Genomic DNA, 15,597 nt, shown 5'->3' on the forward strand with positions numbered 1-15,597 from the left:
CTCATGGAGAGAAAGCTGGTTTATGCAATTTTAAGAGTAAAGCTCAAGTACATGAAAGATGTGTCTTTCTCATGAAATGTAATGTTATTTGCAATCCAGAAGACAGATTTTCATGTGTTAAAGGTTTTTTGCAGAGCAAGTCATGTTTGAGCTTCAATGCACATTATCACTAGTTTAAACCTTCTAAGACCACTAATGCTGTGTTTAGGTGCAAATAAGCAAATGAACAGAAAGCAAGGCCACATTTGCCTGGAAAGCTTCTTTCTCAGTGAGAGAATGTTGGTTTATGCAATTTTAAGGGTAAAGCTCAAGTACATGAAAGATGTGTCTTTCTCATGAAATGTAATGTTATTTGCAATCCAGAAGACAGATTTTCATGTGTTAAAGGTTTTTTGAAGGGCAAGTCATGTTTGAGCTTCAATGCACATTATCACTAGTTTAAACCTTCTAAAACCACTAATGCTGTGTTTAGTGCAAGTAAATGAAGAGAATTCAAGGCCACAGATGCTGAAAAGCTTCTTTCTCATTGAGAGAAAGCTGGTTTATGCAATTTTAAGAGTAAAGCTAGAGTACATGAAAGATGTGTCTTTCTCATGAAATGTAATGTTATTTGCAATCCAGAAGACAGATTTTCATGTGTTAAAGGTTTTTTGCAGAGCAAGTCATGTTTGAGCTTCAATGCTTATTATCACTATTTTATACCTTCTAAGACCACTAATGCTGTGTTTAGTGCAAATAAGCAAATGAACAGAAAGCAAGGGCACATTTGCCTGGAAAGCTTCTTTCTCAGTGAGAGAAAGTTGGTTTATGCAATTTTAAGAGTAAAGCTCAAGTACATGAAAGATGTGTCTTTCTCATGAAATGTAATGTTATTTGCAATGCAGAAGACAGATTTTCATGTGTTAAAGGTTTTTTGCAGAGCAAGTCATGTTTGAGCTTCAATGCACATTATCACTAGTTTAAACCTTCTAAGACCACTAATGCTGTGTTTAGAGCAAATGAAGAGAAAGCAAGGCCACATTTGCTGAAAAGCTTCTTTCTCAGTGAGAGAAAGTTGGTTTATGCAATTTTAAGAGTAAAGCTCAAGTACATGAAAGATGTTTCTTTCTCATGAAATGTAATGTTATTTGCAATTAAGAAGACAGATTTTCATGTGTTAAAGTTTTTTTGCAGAGCAAGTCATGTTTGAGCTTCAATACACATTATCACTAGTTTAAACCTTCTAAGTCCACTAATGCTGTGTTTAGTGCAAGTAAATGAAGAAAATTCAAGGCCACAGATGCTGAAAAGCTTCTTTCTCATTGAGAGAAAGCTGGTTTATGCAATTTTAAGAGTAAAGCTCAAGTACATGAAAGATGTGTCTTTCTCATGAAATGTAATGTTATTTGCAATGCAGAAGACAGATTTTCATGTGTTAAAGGTTTTTTGCAGAGCAAGTCATGTTTGAGCTTCAATGCACATTATCACTAGTTTAAACCTTCTAAGACCACTAATGCTGTGTTTAGTGCAAGTAAGTAAATGAAGAGAATTCAAGGCCACAGATGCTGAAAAGCTTCTTTCTCATGGAGAGAAAGCTGGTTTATGCAATTTTAAGAGTAAAGCTCAAGTACATGAAAGATGTGTCTTTCTCATGAAATGTAATGTTATTTGCAATCCAGAAGACAGATTTTCATGTGTTAAAGGTTTTTTGCAGAGCAAGTCATGTTTGAGCTTCAATGCACATTATCACTAGTTTAAACCTTCTAAGACCACTAATGCTGTGTTTAGGTGCAAATAAGCAAATGAACAGAAAGCAAGGCCACATTTGCCTGGAAAGCTTCTTTCTCAGTGAGAGAATGTTGGTTTATGCAATTTTAAGGGTAAAGCTCAAGTACATGAAAGATGTGTCTTTCTCATGAAATGTAATGTTATTTGCAATTCAGAAGACAGATTTTCATGTGTTAAAGGTTTTTTGAAGGGCAAGTCATGTTTGAGCTTCAATGCACATTATCACTAGTTTAAACCTTCTAAGACCACTAATGCTGTGTTTAGTGCAAGTAAATGAAGAGAATTCAAGGCCACAGATGCTGAAAAGCTTCTTTCTCATTGAGAGAAAGCTGGTTTATGCAATTTTAAGAGTAAAGCTAGAGTACATGAAAGATGTGTCTTTCTCATGAAATGTAATGTTATTTGCAATCCAGAAGACAGATTTTCATGTGTTAAAGGTTTTTTGCAGAGCAAGTCATGTTTGAGCTTCAATGCTTATTATCAGTATTTTAAACCTTCTAAGACCACTAATGCTGTGTTTAGTGCAAATAAGCAAATGAAGAGATTTCAAGGCCACAGATGCTGAAAAGCTTCTTTCTCTGTGAGAGAAAGCTGGTTTATTTTAATTTTAAGAGTAAAGCTCAAGTACATGACAGATGTTTCTTTCTTATGAAATGTAATGTTATTTGCAATGCAGAAGACAGATTTTCATGTGTTAAAGGTTTTTTGCAGAGCAAGTCATGTTTGAGCTTCAATGCACATTATCACTAGTTTAAACCTTCTAAGACCACTAATGCTGTGTTTAGTGCAAATAAGCAAATGAACAGAAAGCAAGGGCACATTTGCCTGGAAAGCTTCTTACTCAGTGAGAGAAAGTTGGTTTATGCAATTTTAAGAGTAAAGCTCAAGTACATGAAAGATGTGTCTTTCTCATGAAATGTAATGTTATTTGCAATGCAGAAGACAGATTTCCAAGTGTTAAAGTTTTTTTGCAGAGCAAGTCATGTTTGAGCTTCAATGCACATTATCACTAGTTTAAACCTTCTAAGACCACTAATGCTGTGTTTAATGCAAGTAAATGAAGAGAATTTAAGGCCACAGATGCTGAAAAGCTTCTTTCTCATTGAGAGAAAGCTGGTTTATGCAATTTTAAGAGTAAAGCTCAAGTACATGAAAGATGTGTCTTTCTCATGAAATGTAATGTTATTTGCAATCCAGAAGACAGATTTTCATGTGTTAAAGGTTTTTTGCAGAGCAAGTCATGTTTGAGCTTCAGTGCACATTATCACTTGTTTAAACCTTCTAAGACCACTAATGCTGTGTTTAGAGCAAATGAAGAGAAAGCAAGGCCACATTTGCTGAAAAGCTTCTTTCTCAGTGAGAGAAAGTTGGTTTATGCAATTTTAAGAGTAAAGCTCAAGTACATGAAAGATGTTTCTTTCTCATGAAATGTAATGTTATTTGCAATTAAGAAGACAGATTTTCATGTGTTAAAGTTTTTTTGCAGAGCAAGTCATGTTTGAGCTTCAATACACATTATCACTAGTTTAAACCTTCTAAGTCCACTAATGCTGTGTTTAGTGCAAGTAAGTAAATGAAGAAAATTCAAGGCCACAGATGCTGAAAAGCTTCTTTCTCATTGAGAGAAAGCTGGTTTATGCAATTTTAAGAGTAAAGCTCAAGTACATGAAAGATGTGTCTTTCTCATTAAATGTAATGTTATTTGCAATGCAGAAGACAGATTTTCATGTGTTAAAGGTTTTTTGCAGAGCAAGTCATGTTTGAGCTTCAATGCACATTATCACTAGTTTAAACCTTCTAAGACCACTAATGCTGTGTTTAGTGCAAGTAAGTAAATGAAGAGAATTCAAGGCCACAGATGCTGAAAAGCTTCTTTCTCATGGAGAGAAAGCTGGTTTATGCAATTTTAAGAGTAAAGCTCAAGTACATGAAAGATGTGTCTTTCTCATGAAATGTAATGTTATTTGCAATCCAGAAGACAGATTTTCATGTGTTAAAGGTTTTTTGCAGAGCAAGTCATGTTTGAGCACGCAATGTAAACAGCATTCATATTAAGTTTATAATGAATAAACGTTACCTAAAGTAGTCTAAATAACATAGGCATACAAGAAAACATTTTTATCCATCCCTCAATCGTCTTCAAAATATTTGAATATTATTATTAGGCCATTATTATCACCATCACCATCATCTTCATCAACATCATTATTATTAGCCTATTATTATATTTTTATATTTTCCCTTCATTTCGATCTTACATAACGTTCTTATTAATACGAATAAGAATAATAAGAAGAAGATACAAATATTAAATTAAAAGTTTAATGTTAGTAAAAATGTTTTAAACAACTCTGATAATCCCAGGTTGCTATGGTCACGAAGGTTTGTTTATGCACGAGAAAAATATACCGTTCCCTCATCATAAGAAGTCGTGGCCACGAGAAATGATGTCGTTCCCTCAACATAGCATCTCGAGGCCACGACATAATATGACGTTCCCACAAATTAATATCTCGTGGCCACGTTATATTATCACGTTCTCACGAGTTTATATGTAAGTTACGACAAAACTAAGTGAACCGAAGACCTCCCCTCCCAGTCACCGTAAAATACCAGTTTGCTAAACACACTCACGGTCAAAACACGCATCGACTCAGTGATACATGAAACACTGATTACATAACATTACTTGTTTTATTGTATGATGAGCACCACTCACCTGTCTTAAACTGTCCTGGTCGTCCATTTTGAAGAGACTGGTTAATTGGCCTGAATTACTGCTGGTCCCGCGCTGATTGTAAGGCAAAACGTGATTGGTTGGAGCGAGAACATGCAACGATTGGTCAGCCCCACGTGGCCGGTATCTGATTGGCTTAAGTAGAAGGTAGGTGGAGTCCATCCATTTGTGGATCATTGTGCGTCTTTGACGCTTGAAATGTTTCAAAATCCACAAATATGCGCTGCGATCTACAAATGCACAGAGAGCAATCCACAAATATGCGCTGCGATCTACAAATGCACAGTATGCGATTCACATATAAATGCCGGGCAAAGTTGTGTTTGTTAAATAAAAAAAAATATTTGTATGTTTTTTATTTGCAATTCTAATTTGTTTACTTGTGAATATAATTCATGTTTGTGGAACTCTAAGATTTATTTGTGGATCTCATTCTATTTATTTTGTGAATATGCTTTGTTTTTGTCAATCGCTTTACATTTATTTGGAATTATGCAACAATTCTAACTCCATAGGATAGTGCTGGTGAGGGGGAGAGAGCAGATCCTATTTATATTTTTAAAAACATCACTCACAATGCTTTAATTTGTCACTGATTTCTGGGTATTGGCCAGTTGTCCGTTGTTTCTGTTAAATGTCTAGGGTCAGTACACCGATGAAGCCCAGAGCAGTAAAATTGTTTGCCTTGTTTAAATTTCCCTGCAAACGTTAGTATGAAAAGGAAAAGCGCAGCTGCTTCGCTCCGCCCCGTTACTGGAGCGTTTGTCCCGTTACATCAGTGCGCCCAGAGGCTTAAACCCAGAGAAACTAGAATGCTTGAAAGACAAACTGCAGTCACGCCATCTGCGCTTTGGAGAAGCGCGGTCAGGGGAAAAGTTCCGTTTCCTCTCGTCAAATTGTGAGGAAAATGGCGAGTCTGTGGAGACTAAAGCGACTGAATAATAAGGAGAAGGGTTATGTGAAAGGAGTATATCTTTGTAGTGAGGTGAGGAAACATTGTCTTCAGTGGAGGACGGCACAGCGCGAGCCTTCATTGCATGGAAAAGGGAGCGTCAACTTTATAGACGCTTCAGCGTGACGCGTTTTCACTTCAGTAATGTGGATTGTAGCTACCGAAAAAGCTGTCTTCATCGAGCAAGACAGAAGTGTCCAGCAAGCTTCAATATCATCATTTGGATGAGTTTAACCGACGCATATTCTGATCGATACATCTGAAATATGTTTACCTCACGTATAACGGGACAACACTCATCTTCGGGTCGCGCTACGTGTACGCGAACGCACTTTGCAGATGTTAGATAATCACAGTCGTTGGTCATTTGACTCCAGCATGCACATGTCTGTTTGAGGGATTGTTGTGTATGAGTGATTTGCTGTACTGACTGCGCGATGGCGCTCAGGTCCAGAAGACCATTGGTGAGTGTCATCGTGGGGTTTTTTCTTGGTTTCACAGCCGCATCGTGGCTGGTTGTGCCCAGAGTTGTGGAGATCAGTGTGACGAACAGAAGGTCTTCAGTGTGCACATATTACAGTAGCGGCAGGGCTCAGGCTAAAGTTTCAGACACCGCCCACAGTACCTCATCTACCATTGGCAGACACAAGCATCTGCAGCCACTCTTCTCCAGCCAGGAAGGCAGTGATGAAGGTGAAGAGGAGCTGTATAGGACAAGGAACAGTAGTGATGGAGCGGCTCCTGTACCTCCAGCTAGCTTCTTGTATGTGGGGGTCATGACAGCTCAGAAGTATCTGGCCTCCAGGGCTGTGGCTGCCTACAGGACATGGACCCCCAACATCCCTGGGCGTGTGGAGTTCTTCTCCAGTGAGGGCTCTGAGAAGGTGCCCCTGCCAATTCCAATGCCTGTCATCCCGCTGTCAGGAGTGGATGATTCATACCCTCCACAGAAGAAATCTTTCATGATGCTGAAGTACATGCACGACCATTATTTGGATAAATACGAGTGGTTTATGAGGGCTGATGACGATGTCTACATTAGAGGTGAATAATAGGGATATGATTAAAAAGGGGACCTTGTTGAAACATTTTGATGAGTAGTAGAGCTTGAAAAATATTTCTACGACCAACAGCCTTTGAAATATGGGCAATAACTTAAACTGCCTTTTCCTGGGAAATTAGAGAAAGTACAAAGTTTTGGAAGCCTGTTGTAGGACCATTTAATTTTTTTGCTTTGTGAATTTGCGTTTGCATTGTGCATGTTATTTTCTTGACAGTTCAGCTTCCCCAATACTTATTACTGTAATGCATCCAGACATTTTACATTAGTTTTTTTGGTGATACTCATTTGATTCAGTAACAGTAAACTTTATGACTCTAAACACTTAATTTAAATAACTATTTTTTATATATTAGTGTAATGACTCTGGTAAAAAAAAAAAACAACATATGCCATAATTTATTCAAAATACTACTAAGTATACTTCAAATCTTCTGAAATATACTTCAGTAGTTCCACTTTAGCACAATCAAATATAGTTATATAGTTGGCATTTAGCACTACTTTAGCACTATTAAAGTTTAGCTGTTCCAATTTAGCAGACTTTAAATGTATCAGTTTAGTGTACAAAAAAGTACAATTGCAGGCTATTTTTATTAAGCACATAAATCTGTAAATGTATTTGTAGTGTAGTTAGCACAAAATATATTTCAAATATATTAGTATTTTTTTCACTAGGGCAGAATTGGAGGGTAAATAAAAACAACTTGTCTGTCAACACAAATACATCGGTCAGTCAACAGATTTGGTACAGTCAGTCCTTTTTCCTCTCATCAAAATGGTTTTACACAAAGATATGAATAGCACTTTTGAAGAATACATTTCATGCAAAAATACATGATCAGTATCAGTAGCAAATTATTTTACATGGAGCAGGTGAGGTAAAGGTAACCTAATGCACTACCTATATTGTATATTTCATTTTATGAAAAATGTTACATTAAAAAGTACATTATTAAATATGAATATTAGTTTGTGCAAGCACATTAGTCATCAATTACTCGCCATGCAGAATTGATATAAATAGCAAATATTTGTTTGATGTTCTGTTTCTCTTAATCTTATGGTTTTCTCTAATGCTTCCTGTAGGTGAGAAGTTGGAATTGTTTCTTCGCTCTCTCAACAGCAGTAAACCGCTGTATCTGGGTCAGACGGGGCTTGGTACCACAGAGGAGCTGGGTAAACTGGCCCTGGAGATTGGAGAGAACTTCTGTATGGGTGGTCCAGGGATGATCTTCAGCCGAGAAGTTCTCCGCAGGATGGTGCCACATATTGGGTCCTGTCTTAGAGAGATGTACACTACTCATGAAGATGTGGAGATAGGACGCTGCGTCAGGCGTTTTGGAGGGACCCAGTGCGTCTGGTCGTACGAGGTAATGTCGGTCAATGTCCTCCTGTGGTATTTGGGTTGAATGGGTTGAAGTGTTCACTTTTAGATTCTGTAGTGTTCAGGTTTGTCTTAACCTCTTATTATATTTGCTGTTTTGCTTCAAATTAAAAGAACATTATGATATTATATCTCTTGCACCATTACATTTTAGGCATAAATATGTGCTGGTCAGGATCATATTTGTTGTTACATGCACAATTGTAATGTGACTAGATGTCTTTTCTAAATCAGTTGTCAAATTATAGTCTTCCATCTGTCATTTTAGCCAAAACTGCATGTACACACTGTGCTGTGCTGATGAAATAGTTGTGCCTTTCGGTAATATTGGTGGTTTGCCATGGGACAAATAATTTTTTTAACATGCTATGTGCAATTTCTTTTGACTGTACGAAAGCATAAAAAACATAATATGTTTGTAGATGTTTAGGAAACATGCTAAATTCACATATTTGTTTCTCTGAAAAACAACGCTACAGCTGCCATTCTACTTTGAAATTTGCCTTTCATTTGTTTTGGTCTGTGGTTTGGCCCACTGCCAATTTACCCAATACTATTTTGACACCCCGGGTTGCTAGTTGGTGGAAAACACAGTGTATTGCAGCCATGGAAGCCAGCAAATCAGAAGGTGTGTCTAACCTTCTGATTCGGGGAAGTCGTGGCCTAATGGTCAGAGAGTTGGACTCGTAATCCAAAGGTTACAGGTTTGAGTCTCGTGCCGGCAGGAATTGTAGGTGGGGGGAGTGAATGTACAGCGCTCTCTCCACCCTCAATACCACGACTGAGGTGCCCTTGAGCAAGGCACCGAACCCCCAACTGCTCCCCGGGCGCTGCAGCATAAAATGGCTGCCCACTGCTCCGGGTGTATGTTCACGGTGTGTGTGTGTGTTCACTGCTGTGTGTGTGCACGTTGGATGGGTTAAATGCAGAGCACAAATTACGAGTATGGGTAATGCCTACTATTTTTTAAAGAGTAGTGTGTGAAACAGTATACATTAAGCAACAAATGTTTCAGAGTCGTATGCTTAAGTGTTGTCACATGACAAACACTGAGCATAATGCTGCGTTCACGCCATGTCGTAATTACCATAATCCAAGATGACAACACCTGGGGCCCGTTTCAATAAGGAGGTTCAACCAACTCTGAGTTTAAACTTGAACTCTGAGTTGATTTACTCTGAGATGGGAAACTCCGATTGATTTACTCTGAGATGGGAAAGTTTTTGGTTTAAGAACAGCTCAATTGTGTTAGTTTACTCAACTCTGAGTTGGTTGACTGAGTTAAGCGCGTGCACCACGACTATGAAAAGTCATGATCAGCGGAGCGCCGAAATTATGATTCACCATGGCAACAGCTCCCGCCAAAAAGACGTCAGCATGCAGACTTCCGTCAATGCGTAAATGTAATTCTTAATAACTGTCAATAACTTAATAACTGTCATAATATCAGAGGTGAAAACTGTAAATTATTGAACTAATATTCATTTTAATGGTATCCCATGGCCAAAAAAAGGAAAAAGATAAGGAAACAAGAACGCGTCAGCAGGTAAAAATGAAGTATAAAAACCCAATTCAATCAAGGTAAAGCTTTAAACATAAAATATTCATGGGTGTGGGCTAAAATGACTTTACAAACATTTGACATTAAATATCATTCAATGTCTATTTCAATGCTATGCAGCTTTTTCCTCATAGTCTAACACTTTTTTCACATAATTAAATATTCTCTAATCAAACCTGTTACATATCTTAATTAGAGTAATAATATTAACTACTGACGTGTCGACAGCAAGCACCAGCACCACTGACAGATGAAGAGGAGATGGTCGAGTATTGAAAGATTTCTAAAAATCCAAAAGTAAAAAGAATAACTTTTGCTTTTGTATTAGGAAATAAAGATGACCAAAAAAATTGAGAATTGTGAATAATTAGTTTATTTAACAGCTGGTTACGGCTCGTACTACCCCACCATCTGGCATCCTTCCATCAGTAATCAGTTTCATTTTCAGAAGGGGCGATGGTGGGGATATGCTTGTCATCAATGCATCCCACAGTGGAAATCCTGAAGGAAATTCTGAATATTGGGTTACTTCCAGAGGTCACAGAAAGATGTTATCAAGTGAATGTCATTTATCAGATTAGCCTCATTTAAACCGATTTCTACACCACTGACCTACAGTCCTGTGATACTCCTCTTTGATGGATTTGTGCCCAGGAAAAAAATTCTCAGAAAGAACGTGAGAGCGATGCACACTTTCCTTAAAATCGGCATACAGTGAACTTATAATGTGCTCTGCATCTCCGACATTTTTCTTATTTCTTAATTATCTTCCAATGGGGTAAGAAATTAAAAAATATTCTTGTTAATGTTTGCATTAAGATTATTTTTCTTACCCTATGGTGGACAATTTGACTGAATTTTTATGTAAAATGCACTTAAAAGGAAAATCCCCCCAGGAAACAAGACTAAATATAGACCATTTTTTCATATATACAATGCATATTAAGAATGTTTAGATATTTGAACTTGAAATAAGACAAAAGTAAAAAGCAACTCAAGAAAAGCAATTTTGTAGCGTGAACTAATCAATAAGGTATTTAGACTTCTCTAACACTTTAAAAAGAGGAGACAGAAAGAAACTCCAGGTTTACCGAAGAAAACCTGCTCCCGACCAGGTTAGGTTCACAGATTAAGTTACCACAGTAACTGACTGAACATAAATTACCTCTCTTTCAGAAACGAGCTTGACTTACCCTGCTTTCTCGGGTTTGATAAACCTCCCATTTTGAAACAGAAAACCTAGAGTTTCCCTCATTTCAGGGTTAACATACCCAGAGTTTTCACTTAACCTCCTTTCTGAAACGGGCCCCTGATTTTCAACTCGGTGCTGTTCAAATTTAAGGAATAGGGATTATCCTTTTCTATAGCGACAGTCAACAAAATGAACCCACGACCGCATGAAAGAATGTTACTGGCAGCTGTAAACAAATAACATTTGTATGCTATGTACTTGGCAAAGGCAGAGACGTAATTTCCTCATTATCTTTAGCTGGGATGTTCCAGTGACAATGCAGCACGGTGTGCGTCAGTCAGCATATGTCACTGTTTTAATGTCATAAATGTCTTTTTATTGTTGTTAGCATAACTGTTGCAAATGAGCAAACATTTTATATTTTAAATTTTTTTTGCTATATAATATATAAAAACCTTTTTAAAATATAAAATGTATATTTTTTTTATACCGGTGTCTGTCAGCGACATCTGCTAACGGACACCGTGCTGTGTTGTCACGGGAACATCCCAGCTGAAGATAATGAGAGAAAAAAAAAAAAAGTCAGAATTGTGAGATAAAAATTACATTTTTTATTCAGTGGCGGAAACGGACTTCCATAGAACTGTGATATTTCAAACATAATGAAATACTTTAGATGCGGAGCAGTGTTTCTGATATCAGTGAGCGCGAAGTGGAGCGGGAGCGGAGTGATTATTAAATGCGCGAAGGGGAAATTGTTGACGCTCCACTCCGCTCACATACTCTGATCGGACACCACCACACAAATGGGGCTTTTTGTTAATGACTGTCGCAGGATTTCACACAGAGTAACAGCTCACTACCAGTTACAAAATACACTGTAACAGTTAGTCACAGGCAATTCTGGTTGCATTTTTAATCAATAAATATCTTACATTATCCTTCGACTATGTTCTGGCCCACCATCTAGTGGTGAAATTTTTTTTTAGCCCGATGGGCACTCTTCCTACTCTTTAGGATTCTGGGAAATGCAGTTATGGAGAAGCTATGCATAAACTCTTTATGGCCTGATTACCTCCACTTTTAATTGGCTTGCATACTTCAGTTTGCCTATGTAAGTTCTGGGTTTCCACTTAATCTTTGCGCAAGGCAATGAGCAAAACAAGGCAAGGAAAACAGGGAAAATGCTCAGAAGAGTCCATAATAGCTTAACAAGTCTTTGCAACGTGTGTGCAGTTTATATAGTCTCACTGATGGGTAACAGGTGTGACCGTAATCTGTTCCTAGGTTGGGTATTATGGGAAAAATTGAGTATACAGAGATAGAGGCTTCTGGAGGTGAGCGGGAGCAATGCCAGGGACCGGATTCATAACAGAAACATGATTGTTTTATTATTATTTATTTTAGTTTTTGTAAATGGCTGTGTTAAGAAATAATTAGTTCGAAACTTAGGGCTTGTTTACACCTGGTCACGTCATGCGTTTTCTCTGATCGGATATTTATCTGATTTGTTAAAACGTTTCCATTTACTCTTGGCCACATAAATGTGTCTTCGCAAAACGGATATAAATCCGTTCTTCAATTCCCGCGCTATATGCAAATTTAACAGAGTTCACGTCAATGAAAGCAATAGATATGCGCTGTATTACATTCATTATCAGCTAATTTCAATATCAGAGACTGCAACATTAGAGAGCACTGGAAAGATAGGTTAGTCTCACTACTTTTAATGAAGACAATTGTGTGTTGAGCGTCTGCAACTTAATTTCAGTTTCATTCGCGGCAGTTTGCATGTTGGCTTGTTGAAGAGATACTCAGCTACTCATCCACGGCGATGAGTGTTGGATTAGTGCTGTCATATCTGACTATAACATGCCATATAGCCTATATAACGCTCTCACGCATTTATTATTTTAATATTTTGGGAGGAGTAAAATTAGCATATTTGGTTTCAACAACCAGATGCATTTACACTTGTCCAGTTTTGTCTGGATTGCGGCCCAGACCACCTCCTGAAGTGGTTTGAGTGATCGGATAGCTATCCGATCAGACAAATCGCATGAAGTGACCAGGTCTAAACAGCCCCTTACTTTCTGCTACTATCTGGAGAGACAGTCTTAGGGAAGTCAGTCTTAAAATCAGACATTAACTTTGTAACTTTAAATCTGAATTTTATCATATCAGTCAGCGTATGTAGTAAAATGTTACTTACTGCAAACACATTGGAACACAGGAAACTGGCTCTGTGCTGATTACTAGTAAATAAATCAAATCACCACAAATTGTAAATTATGTTATTGCACATTTTTATATTTTTATTTATATAATCACAAAATGTAAACTATATTATTGCAGTTGTCCCCATGCAGGCTGTGAGCCTGAATGGTCCTGTGGACTGAGGCAGCACAGGGTTTGCGCTTTAGACAGCTACAGATGCAGAGAGATCCTACAGATCACTTTTCCATTGCGCTGCAACCAGTAAGATTCACGCTTTTTGCCACATGCCCGGAGCCGCTGCTGTCTCTTGCTGTAGGCTGGTACTGATATAAGCCTTGATGATCACAGCACCATTGGTGCGTCAGGGGTCACTAGAGCCTGACGGGTCCCTCTGAGAGATTGTTTATCATGCAGCTCAGGACAGGAACTGACACAGCATTATTATGTCACTGATTCATTGAGTTGCATTTAAACGTATTCAGCACCTCAGAGACACAAACACTGACACACAGCACAAACTCGCATCATTACTTTTACTGTACTGTTACCAGATGGTAATGCATTGGTACATAATGATTAAAATATTCATGTGACATGATATTTCTGCATGAATGCTTTGCATGAAGTGCAGATAGATTTTGTTTAAAAATAAATAAAAATGAAAGTAATTCTGATGTCAATGTATGATCGATTATAGGCTCTGGCTAATGATGTGTTTGTGCCCCTTAATGCTTCAATGCAGAATTCCTCCCTGAAGACCTTCACTCCAGAGGCTTGATGTTGTGTGGGTTGAACTGTACCTACAAAATGTTTACACAGAGCAAAACAAATATGAATATTTAGAGTAAAAACTGATACATGGTACAGTTACATGGTACATGGTAACTGATACAGTTTCTCACATTTTTGAGAAATCTGTTTATATTTTGAGCAGTGACATCAAGAGAAGTGAAAGGTGTGTTGAACAGAATTTACACTGAGACACCAGTATAGATAAATTACTTAAAACATGTTACTGGTCTTACTGTGCATGATTAATCAGTGTGTATTATAAGCCATGGAATAAAAATACATAAAAAAAAAAGGTACATTCAAAATTCTGACCTTAAGGTCTCTGCACACTGAGTCCGAAAGTTTCGCATGCGTTTTTTCGCATTCGCAATCTTAAAAATTCGTCACGCACAGACCTTGCACACTGAGTCCGATGCGTTTTAATTAATCCGTTGCGAAAAAATTCGCAAAACTATACAAAATGTCTTCAAGCAGTGAGGATGATTTTGTTGTCCTCTCTCTTTTTAAAAAAAGAAAAAGAAAAAGAAAAAGGAAATATTGGGTCCATCCAATCCTTAGATTGTGCAGAGAGGAAGGAGAGTTCCACCTCCTTATCAAAGAGTAGCGGGATTATCCCGAGAGATTCAAAGTTTATTTCACGATGTCAGTGCCTCAGTTTGATACTTTGCTAGCGATACTGAATCCACAAATTAAAAAAAGACCACCAATTCCTGAACAGAGACTGTCTGAGGTATGGATACACCAACAGACACACACACACACAAGTGCGGCATCGGAAAGGAGCGCGCCAGGCATAAAAAAATAGGCTACAGCAGTTCTTTATATTCTGTATCTTTGTATTCTGCAATTTGTTTGTCATAAAGTAAAGTAAAGTAAAGTCGTGACGTATTGTCAAGTATGGTGACCCATACTCGAAATTGGTGCTCTGCGTTTAACCCATCCAAGTGCACACACACAACAGTGAGTAGTGAACAAATGCAAATAGTCTGACACTATTTTGGATTTTGGCTTTCGCTTGTACGGTGGCTCTGAATTGTCAAAACACCTTCTCAAAGCATCTCAAAATGCTTTATACGGATGCGAAAAACGCAAAAAATCGAACCCGATCCGAATTTTTTTTTGACGGACGAAAATTTTGGAGGCAGTGTGCAAACGTGATTGACAAAACGTGAGGTCGTATTTATTTTTCAACGTGCGAAAATTTCGGACGAAAAATTCGGACTCAGTGTGCAATGGCCTTTATTCTCGCAATTTCAAGATTACATTTTACAATTCTGATAAGGAAAAACAACTGGTCATTCTCTCTTTTCCCCTTTGGCTCAGAATCATGAGTTTATATCCCACACTTCTGGCTTTTTTCCACAGAATTGACAAACTTCCTGTTGTTGAGTTAAATCAAGTTATAAAGTCTAAACTAGGAGATATTAACTTGCATTTGCATTAAATAAATCAGAATTGTGCGATAAAATAGGTAAATGTTATGTAAAATGTTATAGGTTTAAACAGTATTTCATGCTGTAACTGTGTACAATATGTCCCCTATGAACTACATATGTGACTATTATGTAGACCTATTGTTTAAATCAAATTTATGCTTTAAAAAGAGAGTAATCATAGCATGTTTAATCCGTAGTCTGTCCGTTTAAGCGTCTGCATTAGCTTCAAATGGCGTCTTTGATGACAGTATTCTATAAAAAAAATTGCATTCTGATTCTGACATCTAAATGCACAAAAAAAAAAAAAAAATTATCTGAGAGCAGAGATCTGATTCCATGAGAAAAAACTAAATTCACTTTATTTTTCTATTATTCAAGAAGTATTTACCTTCAATAATATTGTACTCCCAATAATCATGGAGCTTAATTATAAAATGTAAAAATAATTATTTTTTTTGTCTTTTGGAAGCTGCATTTAAAATCCATTTGGCAAAAA

At 37.4% G+C, this 15,597-nt stretch overlaps 1 protein-coding gene across 1 annotated transcript in view; it reads left to right on the plus strand.

Moving 5' to 3' along the window:
* Positions 1-5,284: 5,284 nt before the first annotated feature.
* The window catches only part of LOC306864156 (chondroitin sulfate synthase 3-like), a 53,222-nt gene continuing 42,909 nt past the window's right edge, over positions 5,285-15,597 (plus strand). Inside the window, exons 1-2 of the mRNA XM_079407904.1 lie at positions 5,285-6,500; positions 7,606-7,889. Coding sequence (XP_079264030.1) covers positions 5,894-6,500; positions 7,606-7,889 — 891 coding nt within the window. The 5' untranslated portion in view covers positions 5,285-5,893. The remainder of the gene's footprint in view (positions 6,501-7,605; positions 7,890-15,597) is intronic.

Source organism: Barbus barbus (genome assembly GCF_936440315.1).
Source record: "Barbus barbus genome assembly, chromosome: 45".
NCBI lineage: Eukaryota > Metazoa > Chordata > Actinopteri > Cypriniformes > Cyprinidae > Barbus > Barbus barbus.